Source organism: Musa acuminata, chromosome BXJ2-6 (genome assembly GCF_036884655.1).
Source record: "Musa acuminata AAA Group cultivar baxijiao chromosome BXJ2-6, Cavendish_Baxijiao_AAA, whole genome shotgun sequence".
Taxonomy (NCBI): domain Eukaryota; kingdom Viridiplantae; phylum Streptophyta; class Magnoliopsida; order Zingiberales; family Musaceae; genus Musa; species Musa acuminata.
In genome coordinates this window covers 32,104,341-32,117,218 of record NC_088343.1, presented here as the reverse complement: position 1 = coordinate 32,117,218, position 12,878 = coordinate 32,104,341, and the positions used below count along the sequence as shown (strand labels likewise).

Below are 12,878 nucleotides of genomic sequence, written 5' to 3'. Positions count from 1 at the left end.
AATAATTTCATAATCAAATCCAAGAAGTTTGGTTACCCATTTTTGTTGCTCAGGGGATGATATCTTTTGCTCCAAAAAATACTTGAGGCTTTTATGGTCGGTTTTAATTTGAAATCACCGGTCGATCAGATAGGGTCTCCACCTCATTACTGCGTGTATAATGGCGAGCATCTCCTTATCATATACTGATATATTTTGATGGGAGGGAGATAACACCTTGCTAGTGTATGCGAGTGGTCAACTATCTATAATAAATCTGCATTCGATAAGTGGCTATCTATGAACTCTTATATTCCTACCTTGTATTTGGTACCTTATTTGTTTGAAACTATCCTCTTTCATCATGGATATGTTAGTCGCTTGCTAAGCCCTATATGGCTGATGATATGTCTTTTTTCAGTAGAGAAGTAAGTGGTGCACTGATCTTCCCATAGTCCTTAATAAATTTTTGGTAGTAGCCTGTTAGTCTAAGGAATCCACATAGTAATTTCACGTTTGTAGGTTTCGGCCAACCTTGCATTGTCTCAATTTTTGTTAGGTCTACCGCACTCCTTCTTCTGATATTATGTGCCCAAGGTACTCTACTTTTTGCTAGAGAAAGCTACACATTGGTTGCTTAACAAAAAGAGTGTTCTCCCGAAGGATCGTCAGAATAATCCGTAAATGCTGAAAGTGAGTCTCAAGAGAAGGGTTGTAAATGAGAATATCATCAAAAAATACTAGCACAAATTTGCGAAGAAAGCTCCGAAAAATATCGTTCATGAGATTTTGAAAGGTTGAAGGAGCATTAGTGAGTCCAAAAGGCATTATCAAGAATTCATAATGACCATCATGTGTGCGGAATGCAGTTTTTGGAATGTCATCTTCACATACTTGAATTTGGTGGTAACCGGATCGGAGGTCCAACTTCGTGAAGACTCAAGCTCCTTTTAATTCATCAAGAAGTTCATCCACCACTGGTATTGGGTACTTGTCCTTGATGGTGATGTCATTTAAAGCTCGATAGTCGATGCACATCCGCCAAGTTTCGTCCTTCTTGCGTACAAGTAGTACTAGTGAGGAATAGGGGCTGCAACTTGGCCGAATCACCCCTGTTTCAAGCATCTCCTTTACGATCTTTTCAATTTCATCTTTTTGGAGGTGAGGATATCGGTACGGTCGAGTGTTCGCTGGTGGCTTGCCCAGAAGGATTGCAATTCGATGGTCATGTTTTCAAGAAGGAGGAAGACCGCATGGTTCAGCAAAAATATCGACAAATTCAGTAAGCAATTGGGCAAGATTTTGATCTTCAATTTCTATTTTCTTCCCCTCTGGTTGCTACTGGAGGTGCATCAAAAAGCCACCATTTACCTTATGTAAAACTTTCTCCATTCGTTGGGTCGAAACAGTGGTAGCGTTGCTTCCGCGCTTCCCGCGTAGGATTATTTGTTTGCCCTTACAGTAGAATTTCATAATTAATTTAGAAAAGTTCCAAGAGACATCACCTAGTGTAGTTAGCCATTCTATACCAAGCACTGCCTCATAGTCATCAAGTGGTAGGAGGAAGAAATTGGTGATAATTTCTTAGTCTTGCAGTAATAGTTTTACCTACGGGCATCTTTGGTCACACTTTAGGATTCTGCCGTCGGCCACCTTTACATCGAACTTGCTGCAGCCTTCAATATGCAGTGTCATCCGAGCAGCAACCTTACTATTCAAAAAGTTATTAGTGCTGCTCGTGTCGATGAGAACAGTAATCAGCTGTTGTTTGAGAAGGCCTCCAACTTTCATCGTTTGCGAGTTTGAGTAGCCGGCTAGTGCGTGTACCGTAATGTCGGTCGGTTGTGGCTCTTCTTCCATATCTTTTATTTCATATTCAAGGCTCTCTTCTAGATGTTCAATGATCTCTTCTTCTACTGGTTCAATCATAAGAAGTCTCCCTTTTCTACAGCGATGCTCGTGGCTCCACGGCTCGTCGCAATGCCAACATAACCCCTTCGCAGATCGCTCCCGAAGTTCTTCTCTTGTTAATCTTTTCAGTGCAGGGACTCGGTTGATAGTAGGGGGGGCTGAGGGCTTTAGTATTGTAGGTCTAGGAGTGATCCTAGTCCTCCGGGCTTCATGGTTCAATCGCTCCTCTTGAAGTCATGTGAAAGAGATGGCTGCCATAAGCGTGTATGGTTGTCGCGCCTTAACTTCTCCCCGGATCTCCGGTTTTAAGCCCTCAATAAAGGTCCCCAATAGCTATTTTTCAGACCAATCACGAGTTTGATTAGATAACCTTTCAAACCTGGTTTGGTACTCCTGAATGGTGGAGGTTTATCAGATCTTTGCTAGTTGTCCGTCAATGTTCTCGTAATAAGTTGGTCCGAAGCGGATCAGTAGTCCTTCTTTGAATTATCACCATGAAAGGACTCCATAAGTGTATTCAAACCAGTCAAACCATTGTATGACATCCCCTTCAAGATGTATAGCTGCAATTTCCACCATGGATGCATCCGCAGTTTTATGGTACCGAAAATATCGCTCCGCGCGCGAGATCCAACCACTTGGGTCTCCTTCTTCCCATCTAGGGAAGTCCACTCTCATGCGCAAATAGTTGGGGTCGGTCATAGAGCCTCCCCTCTCTTGGAAGTCATCTCTTTGGGCATGATGTGATTGGTTAGAGCTCTCTCCTTGATGTGATTTCTTCGGGCTTGGTGGTCGGCCCAAACTGAATTCGGTAAGAAGAGTCCGAATCTTATCCTCCATTCATGCCTCAAAGGCTTCAAATTTAGCATTGATTGCCTCCTCAGATGCCATAGTATATGACTCCAAATCTGTGATGTTAAGATCTCTCTTTTGTTGACGGGTTAAAGGCATGAATAGGTTGAGAGAAGTGATGGTTGAAAGGGTTAGTGGATTGGTAGATGTAGGCTGCGGTTTAGATTTATTTTATGGCTTTTTTGGGTGCAGTTTGAGGGTATGGTTTGGTGGAGTTTTAGGGCTGTGGATGAAAGTTTACGATCTATGGTGGATGACAGCAAAGGTTTGATAGAAATCAGTGAAAGTTTGCTGCAGAATTGTGTTGTCTTGTAAGAGCAGAATTATCATCGAAGAAACAACGGTTTTTCGACGAAATCTCCACCAAAAATTTGAGAGATTTGAGGAGGGAATTGACAGTAATATCTTAGTTTATATAATAGAGAAAATATAGTATCAAGATCAAACAAATAGTGTTATGCGGCTGAAATTCTGCAATGTATCTTTCGTTGTAGAGATGAAAACTTTGTGACGAAAAGTTTATGCAGCAATATAGGAACAATTTTTTTTTTTTTTTGGATTTTCGGATAGGGATAACTAAATTGCAGCAGCAGTAAGGTAGGAAACCAGAACCTGTTACAATTCACGGGATGATCCGCGGTGATGGAGATGATGGCGAAATTTGGCGACGATCTTTTAAGCAATTGTGAGAATTGCTTTGGGCAGCTGTGGAGGGCTGATGGATGGCTATGGAAGGGTAGCGAGACGCCAAGAACGCTGCTCTGATACCAGGTGGTAGAACCCTTACAGATTCTAAACTTGGGGTTGATCTCTTTAGAGGATCGGCCTCCTTGGAACTCTATAGGGGTTCCCCCCTCCAAGTTGCTGCTCAAAGGCTGCAGAAAAGATTCATCTATTGCTTAAGAAAAGAGGAGGAATATATGGCTATTTATAGGGCTTCTAAACTCTAACTCCTAATAGAACTCCTACTTAAGACTCTTACTTCTAACCAACTCCTAATAGGACTCCTACTCAAGACTCCTATTCCCTTACAACTCCTAATTCTTCTCTAAGAAAAAACCTCCTAACCCTAGCCGGCCTCTTCATCTCTTTAATAGGGGTCAGCTTAGGTAGGTTTTACATGAATGTCCCTCTCAATTAGGACTCTTCTAACTAGAGTCCTAACAGCGTTCCTCCTCAGAAAGTCGATGAGGTGGAGCTAGTCTACTTCGGGGAGTGTAATTCTGACCTTGACGGTCTAGTCAGGTTGGCTCTTTTTTAGGGGCACCTCGGCGAGCCGTTCGGGAGGCTCCAGCGGCACTAGTGCTTTGGGTCCTTCACGGGGGTCGGGGACCTAAGCGGGGTGCAATTTTCCCAGGAGAATAACCGCCGTGAGATAGCACCGCCTTGACTCCCCCGGGTCGCTTCGGGCCTCCCCGATCCCCACCGAGGTCAGAAACTTAATGGCCCGGTGGTAAGTGGAAACCACCACCTTTAACTTGTTCAGCGTCGGTCGACCGAGGATGATGTTGTCAGCCGAGGGCAAATTGACCACCATAAACGTGGGTATCATTGTCTTCACTCTCGGTTTCTCCCCAATGGTGACAGGGAGGGCCATAGTCCCGAGCAGGGATATAGAATCCCCCGTGAATCCTGTGAGTGCTGACACCATGGGAGTGAGATCTCCCTCGGTCAAGCCTAGCCTTCTGAAGGCGTCGAAGTAAAGAACGTCGGCGAAGCTCCCGGCGTCGACCATCACCCTTTTTACTTGAGCATTGGTGACCTGGATGGAGATCATCAATGCATCATTATGGTGGGAGTGCTCGACTTCTCCAGCCCTGAAGGTGATTTCAGGCTCAAGATCAGGCCGGGGATGCTTCTCGATCGTGCTACTAGTATAGGCTTTTCTCGTTGTAGAGCTGTTGCCACCGGTCGCAGGACCCCCGGAGATAATGTCGATTTGTCTTTCGACGGGTTCCTTGGGGTGCAGAGTGTCACTTCCTGGGGTTCCCTGAGATAGCGTCTGAGGTGGCCTCTATAGATTAGTCCCTCTATTTGATTCTGGAGGTCATGGCAGTCCTCCATATCATGGCTGTAGTCTCGGTGGAACCTGCAATATTTAGACCAATCCTTGTGAGTGGCCCTCATGGGACGTGGATATCGCAAGAGGCCTTTTTCCCTAATTTGGAGGAAGATCTCGGTGCGGGAGGCTTTCAGAGGAAGAGGCAGGGGCCTCGGGAGTAGCTCTTGTCGATCAGGCCCCCAACGGGGTGGCACTAGGGTTGCTGAGGTTGTTCCCCGGGATTGTTCCACCCTTGGCCTCTTGCCTTCCGTACGCTTCCCCGCCACCAATGCTTCGACGGCGACGTATTGGTTGGCACGTTAGAGCATTTCGGAGACGATCACCGGTGGCTTCTCAATCAACGATCAAAAGAACCTCGAAGGCTTCAAACCCATCAGAAACGCCTGCATGATTAGCGAGGGGTGAGCATCCGAGAATCATCAGATCTCGGTGGCAAAACGTGCCACGAACTGAGAAAGCGGCTCATCTTCGCGTTGGGATAACACGAGCAGGGTGGCCATGGAAGGCCTAGGTCGCACACTAGTGAGGAAGTTCTACTCGAACTCCTTGGCAAGCTAGTTGAATGATGAGACCGAGGATCGACGTAGCCGGTTGAACCATGCTCGCGCCAGTCCCCTCAGGGTGGTCGGGAATGCCCAGCACATTAATGCATCGGAGGTGCCGTAGAGGGCCATCTGAGCCCGGAATAAAGAGACGTGCTCCGCGGGATCGGAGCCGCCGTCATATGCCTCTAATGCCGGCAGCTTAAATTTGAGGGGTATTGGCTTGTCTTGTACTTCCTGAGTGAAAGGGGACCCGCCTGAGCCGTCTTCGTTGGACTCACTCCACGACTTTCAGAACTCGTGCTAGAATTTGTCCAGACGTTGATTGACCCGGGACAACTGGGCCCTAAGCGAGTCATCCACTGAATTGGATGATACAGTGTCAGGCTCGAGGTGGGGTAGGGTGACTCGGCAGGTTGCGGGTATATTCTGTCCGAGCGGACCTCTTGGGTCCGTCGCTTGATCTCGAGCTTCTCCAGTCCCAACTTGCTCCCCGCTCGGCCTCTGCCGGGCCGGGTCAGTCAGGGGAGTCGCTAGCCACACGATCTAAGAAATGAGTGGAGTGAGCATCTACATCATGCCCGCCATGGCCTGCACTTGCTTGGATAGGCCGAGGAACGCCTCGGGTGTCACAACCGAGGGTCTTGTGACCAATCCGGGAGGCGACAACCTCGGGTCGTTGAACAGGCGCCAGTAGCGATCTGGCGTTGAGGTCGGAATCCCACCATCTCTGGGAGCGAGGAAGACTTGACTTTCGGGTTCGACGAAAGGGAGGTCAGCATGTGGTTCTCCCTCGGGGAGAGCTCCAGCTAGATGCTCCTGTGACATGGCCCTCCTTCTAGTGCCAAAATGTTAGCGAACAAATATGCCATGGCCGGTGAGTCAGCACGACTAGGTCCGCGGGTCGATGTCGGGAGCATATTACGGGATGATTTGGAAGATGAGGTGGTCGAGCCCTCGGGAAGGAGTGTTGTTGGCGTTGGTCGAGATCGGGGTCGATTAACAACTCCACACTGCCGGGCGACCGACGCTCCCATGCCGAGTCCCTCGCCGTCAATAAGTGGTCGCCCTCCTACAAAAATGGCCTCCGCCGGGTGGTTCCTGGCTGTGGCCCCTCCGACGAGCAAGTTAGTAACGAGAGGGATTGCTTTTGCTTTTTTTCTTTTGGTTTTCTCCACCTCCCCCCTAGCCGGAGGCCAGCTAGGGGTTTTATACTATGGCGCGAGGGTTGATGGTGCGTCGATTCGGCGTCGCCACCGACCCCCGAGGGATGGGACGGCCCTTCTGATCGGTCGCCGTTCCGGAATATGTAGAGCGACATCAGGCGGCACCGCCCCGAGCTCCCGGGACGAGACGTGTGGCATATCTTCTTGGTACGAGCTCCTAGGATGGGACATGTGGCATATCTCCTTGGTACGAGCTCACGGGACGGGACGTGTGGTGTAACGCTCTGACTTGGCATGCTATGTCAGTTGTGACGTGTTCAGGCCGCCAAAATATATCGTATTAATTATTATTATTATTATTATTATTATTATTATTATTATTATTATTATTATTATTATTATTATTATTATTATTTTCTCTCTGTCTCAAATTTATTCGAATGGATGAGATAACTAAGATAGTATTAAATTCATCCAATCCATCCATACAAATAGATATGATTGATTTATACCTGATATGTGACCAAATCTTAGTATTATGATACACATGAGAAGTAACTCAATTTATTTTTATTATTTTTTTATTTAAGCTTCTCATTGTGCCTAATAATAGATCTAGTTGCTCTGATTTATTACTTTTTTATCACGATTTAATCAGATAAAAAAATTATATTTGATATAATATTTTGGAATAATTAGAATGCAACAAACAAAGAGAGCCCAATCAAATTCTTTTTGAAATATTTCTTAATTCAAGTGTATTTCATTCTCTTCTATATAAAATAGGAGTCTCTCTCATATATGATTGAGGTTTTTTTTTTTTCATTACTTGTACTTTGATCTTCTGTTTATTTATGTTAGCTCTACAGGTGATCCTTATGATGTGAAAGATTCGAAAAGAGGTTTAAATTTCATGATGTAACAACTTTCAAGAACTAAGCCATATCAGCTTGATGACTCTATGGCATAGATTAACAACCAATTCATAAGATAGAAAGTGATGAATTCTAACTAACATCATTGATACCGGGGTGATGCAAAAAGGGGGGTAAAGTAGAATAGATATTAAAAGAAAACCGATGGTATAGTTTCTCGGGTAGAAAATGTGTGAACTCATGATAATACTTTAATAAGATAGAAAAACAGCTCACCATCAAGTTTAAAATCATAAAGAGAAACAGAAAGTTCACCCTCCAAAGGAAATTAAACAAGGATATATAACTGAAAATAAAAGACTCACCACTCAAGGAAGCATCCAAGAGATACAGAGTTTAACAGAGAACTCCAAAAGAATTTCTGTTAAAATATCATCAGTTTCTAAGATCATTTCTAAGCCCTAAACACCAAAATAAGTACTAGTGCATGAAACAACCCTTCATGCATAGGAAATTTCGAAATTAAGTATTTTACAACCACTAACCAACTCCTTTAATGCATACTTTGGTCATGAAGAAAAGCACCTCGAAATAACTTTAACTTTGTGCAGGAAATATGCTGATAAGCTGTCATATTTGAGTGGGCTGAGTTAAAGATTATAAGGCAACATTGTTGACTAAAAAAAATACTATATAATTAGCAATGTTCATATGAGCAAATTGAAGTAAATTAGATACTCTCATGTGAATCTCCCCTAGTTGAATTAGACTTGTCCTCCAGTCCTTGTATGTTTCATCAACCTGATTATGAAAAGGACTTAAATTAGCAACATTAAATGTTGGGGACACTCCGTAATCTTCAAGTAGCTCGATCTTATATATGTTTTTTTTAATTCTCTTAAGCATTTTGAATGGACCATCAATCTTTGGTTTCAATTTTCTAAATTTGCCCCGATGAAAACCTCTCCTTCCTTAGATGAATCCCGACCAAATCACCAACATTAAACTCCATATATTTTCTATGTTTATTGACAGCTTCCATTTACCTCTCATTTTGCTTTTCTATATTTGCTTTAACACCCTCATATAGCTTCTTTATCTACTTTACTCTCTCATCAGCATCTCCACTAAATTACTTAATTATCGAACGAGGGATGAAGTCCAAAGGACTAGTAGGATTAGTATTATAAGCAACCTCAAAAGGACTCTTACTAATACTATGGTGCATAAAACGATTGCAGGCAAACTCAATTTGTGGAAGAATGAGATCCCACTGCTTAATATTCTTGCCAATATAGCTTCTAAACAAATTTCCCAAGCTTCTGTTCATTATCTTAGTTTGCCCATCGGTTTGTGAATGATACGAGCTACTGAAATTCAAAGAAGTACCCAGCTTCCTCCAAAGAGTTCTTAAAAAATGACTAAGAAATTTTGAATTTTGATCAAATACCATAGTTCTTGGAATACCATGTAATTTAACAATCTTCTTAAAATACAAATCAGCAATATGAGATGCATCATTTGATTTATTGTAGGGAACAAAGTGAGATATTTTTAAAAATCTGCCAACTACAACCATGATAGAATCCTTGTTCCTTTGAGTTCTTGGTAGTCCTAAAATGAAATCAAGACTCACATCCTCCCATGTAGCATTTGCACAAGCAATAAAGTGTACAATCCATAATTTTGACTTCTTGTTTTTGCCAAATGATACATTCGATATTGCTTTACATGTCTCTCCACATCTCTAAACATCTTAGGCCAATAAAAGTTTGATTGAACAAGAGCTAGAGTCTTGTCTCTACCGAAATGTCTACCCAAAATACTATAGTGAGCTTTAGTTAGAATTATTTGTCTTAAAGAACAAGATACAACACATAAAGCATTAGCTCGAAAAAGAAAACCATCAAAGATAGAGAATTATTGAAAGGAACCTGATTTGCAATTCTACCATATTGAGCCAAAATCCACATCATTCTCATAAAGATCTTTGAATGTTTTAAATCTAACCACTTTGACTTCCATTGCTGATAATAAAGAATGCTTTCTACTCAATGCATTAGCAACTATATTTTAAATACTAGATTTGTGCTTGATTGTAAAGTTATAAGATTGCAAAAACTCCACCCAAGTTGTATGCCTCTTGTTTAGCTTGTGCTGGTAATTAATGAACTTTAATGCCTCATGTTTAGAATATAAGATAAATGGCTTGGCAAGAAGATATTAATTTCAATGAGATAAAGCTCGAAAAATGGCATAAAACTCCTTGTCATAGGTAGAATATTTTTTTCTCGTATCATTCAGCTTTTCACTAAAAAATACAATGGGCTTTCCATCTTGACTCAAAATAGCACCAATTCCTGCATTAAATGCATCACATTCAACCTCAAACACATTGTCAAAATTTGGTAGAATTAAGATAAAAGCTTCGGTCACCTTTTTTTTTTAAAGCTCAAAAGTATTATTAGTCTCACTAGTCCATTTGAATTTATCACATTTCAGACATTCGATGATTGGAACGACAATAGAGTTGAAACTCTTAATGAATCTTCTATAAAAGGAAGTTAAGCCATGGAAACTGCTTACATCATACAATGAAGCAAGTGTTGGCCAATTAAGAATAACTTCTACCTTACTTTGATCCATCATGATTTCATCTTTTGAAATAACATACCCCAAAAACATAACACTAAAAGTAAAGAAATCACACTTTTGTATATTTGTATAAAGCTTTTGTTGTCTCAAAATAAGAAATATCTCTTTCAGATGATTCATATGCTCCTCTTCGCTCTTACTGTATACTAATATATCGTCAAAGGAAACTACAACAAATATTCTAATACATGGCTTAAGTATGTGATCCATAAATTTCATGAAAGTGCTAGGAGCATTAGATAGCCCAAATGACATAACCAACTATTCATATAAGACTTCTCTAGTTTTAAATGTTGTTTTCCACTCATCTCCAGGCCTCATTCTTATTTGGTGATAGCCACTTCTCAAATCAATTTTAGAGAAAATATAAGCACCACACAATTAATCAAGTAAATCATCTAACCTTAGAATAGGAAAACGATAATTTACTATGATTTTGTTGACATGGGAGTATCAAATTTGCTTCAATTTGCTCATATGGACCTTGCTGATTATATGATTTTTTTTCAACCAATAATGTTGTCTCATAATCTTCAACTCAACCCACTCAAATATGATACCTCATTAGCATATTCCATGCATAAAGTTCAAAACTTTTTTAAGATACTTTTCTTCGTGACCAAGGAATGTATTAAAGGAGTTGGTTAATAGTTGTAAAACACTTAATTTCGAAATTTCATATACATGAAGGGTTGTTTCATGCACTAGTACTTATTTTGGTATTTAGGGCTTAGAAAAGACCTTATAAATTGATAATATTTTGATAGAAGCTCTCTTGGAATTCTCCCTTAAACTCTATATCTCTTGGATGCTTCCTTGAATGGTGAGTCTTTTATTTTCAGTTCTGTATCCTTATTTAATTTCTTTTGGGTGAGCTATTTTTCTATCTTATTGAATTATTGTTGTAAGTTCATACATTTTCTATCCGAAAAACTATATCATCGATTTTCTTTCGATATCTATTCTACTTTAACCCCTCTTTTTGCATCACCCTGGAATCAGTTTGGTATCAAAGCTAAAGGCTAGAGATCATGGCAAGGCTGGATGGAAAAGATATAGTTGGTGAAGGTAGTTGCCATAAAGATGATACTGAGTCATTGAGGCTGCAACTACGAAGATTGCTGTGTAGTCTACATGAAAAAAATGAAATAATCGAATAACTTCAAAGTAGACACAACTAGCATGAAAATGATGTCCATGAATTTACTTTTGATGATGATACACCTCCTTATCCAAGGGAGTCAAGAAGATTTCGGGCAAGATATAGAGTTCGAGTGGCAAAACAAATACAACCCAAGGTTGGATATTCCATAGTTTGAAGGCAAAATAAACGTTGATGACTTTATTGATTGGCTTAATACAGTAAAAAGAATTTTTGATTTTCATGAACCACCATAACAAAAAAATGTAAAACTTGTGGCACTCAAACTTAGACGGAATACATCTTTTTGGTGAGAAAATATGAAGAAAGAAAGAGAACGTGAGAGGAAGAGTAAGATCGTGACATGGGAGAAAATAAAAGGGGAGCTGAAAAGAAAATATTTACCTCACAATTATAGGCAAAAGATCTTTCTTAAAATCCATAATTTCAAGCAAAAAGATCTTAGTGTGGAGAAGTACACTACAGAATTCGATAATCTGATATTACAAGAAGAGCTTGTGGAACCGAAAGAGCAAACCATTGTAAGATACTTAAGAGATCTAAAATTTAAGATTGCTAAAATGGTTCAACTACAGCCATATTAGTCTTTAAATGATGTGAGCAAGCTGGCATTAAAAGTTGAAATGCAACAGAAGTTTAAAAACAGTTCTCGGTACGGTTCAAAAGAAAGCTATACAAAAGGAGGAAGTTTCAAGTCTACTGTCCAAAGCAAGGTGATATCGAAGGTGCAAAAAAATGGTGAAGAATCTGCTGCTAGTAAAAAAAGCCTAATTCTTTTACCCCAAGTAGTCGAAAATGCTTCAAATATCATGGTTTTGGGTATATTGTTTCATATTGTCCAAATAGGAGGATTGTAACTTTGGTTGAAGATCATAGTGATGGAAGAGTATATGAAGCCGATGACGAACCAAAATATGATGAAGATGAGGAAGAGGTTACTTATGCAGATTATGGTTTGTCTATTGTATTGTAGCGTAGCCTACAAGTGTCTTATGTGGCCAAAGATGAAAGTTGGGTGAGAAAATACGTGTTTCACACTAAATACACGTCTCTTGGCAAGGTGTGCTCAGTGATCATCGACAGCGACAACTTTGAGAACATGGTATCTTTGGATATGGTACAGAAGCTAAAGTTGGATACAAAACCTCATCCACATCCATACCAATTATGTTGGTTGCAAAAAGGAAATGACATCAAGATAATTAAAAGATGTTTAGTTTCGTTTTCTATTAGCAAATATTATAAAGACAAAGTATGGTGTGATGTTGCTCCTATGGATGTTTGTCATTTGCTGTTGGGAAGACCTTGGCATTATAATAGAAATGTGTTATATGATGGCTACAAACATACTTATTCTTATAAGGTGAATGAAAAGAAAATTATCTTAGCTCCAATACAACTTTCCGAAATCAATAAACCAAAAAAAGGAAATTAGCACTTTTATGTCCTATGGTAAATGCAAAGGTGATTTAAATAAGGGTGATCATGTTATGACTCTAGTGGTAGTAGAGGAAAATGAACAACATAATGAGACACCAGCAATCATGAAACAAATCCTGAAGAAGTTTAAAGATGTTATACAGGAAGAGATTCCACGTAACCTTCCACCTTTGAGAGACATCCAACATCATATTTATTTTATTCCGGAGGCTATTTTACCTAATAAAGTAGCAT

General features: G+C 40.6%; 1 protein-coding gene across 1 annotated transcript; it reads right to left on the bottom strand.

Annotated features, from left to right (window-relative positions):
- Window positions 1-4,075: 4,075 nt before the first annotated feature.
- LOC135613930 (uncharacterized) lies at window positions 4,076-5,478 on the bottom strand. The gene is made up of 2 exons (XM_065110931.1): window positions 5,377-5,478; window positions 4,076-4,756 (listed from the first exon to the last, which is right to left on the bottom strand). The coding sequence occupies exons 1-2, from the start codon at window positions 5,476-5,478 to the stop codon at window positions 4,076-4,078; spliced, it is 783 nt and encodes a 260-aa protein (XP_064967003.1).
- Between the last annotated feature and the right edge of the window lie 7,400 nt (window positions 5,479-12,878).

What these genes read in the sequence shown, in the direction of transcription:
- LOC135613930 (XM_065110931.1), bottom strand. Translation starts at nt 5,478, where the DNA reads ATGGCCCTCTACGGCACCTCCGATGCATTAATGTGCTGGGCATTCCCG. An exon ending in ACCGGCTACGTCGATCCTCG is followed by an intron (nt 4,757 to 5,376) that starts GTCTCATCATTC and finishes ACTAATCTATAG; the next exon opens with AGGCCACCTCAGACGCTATC.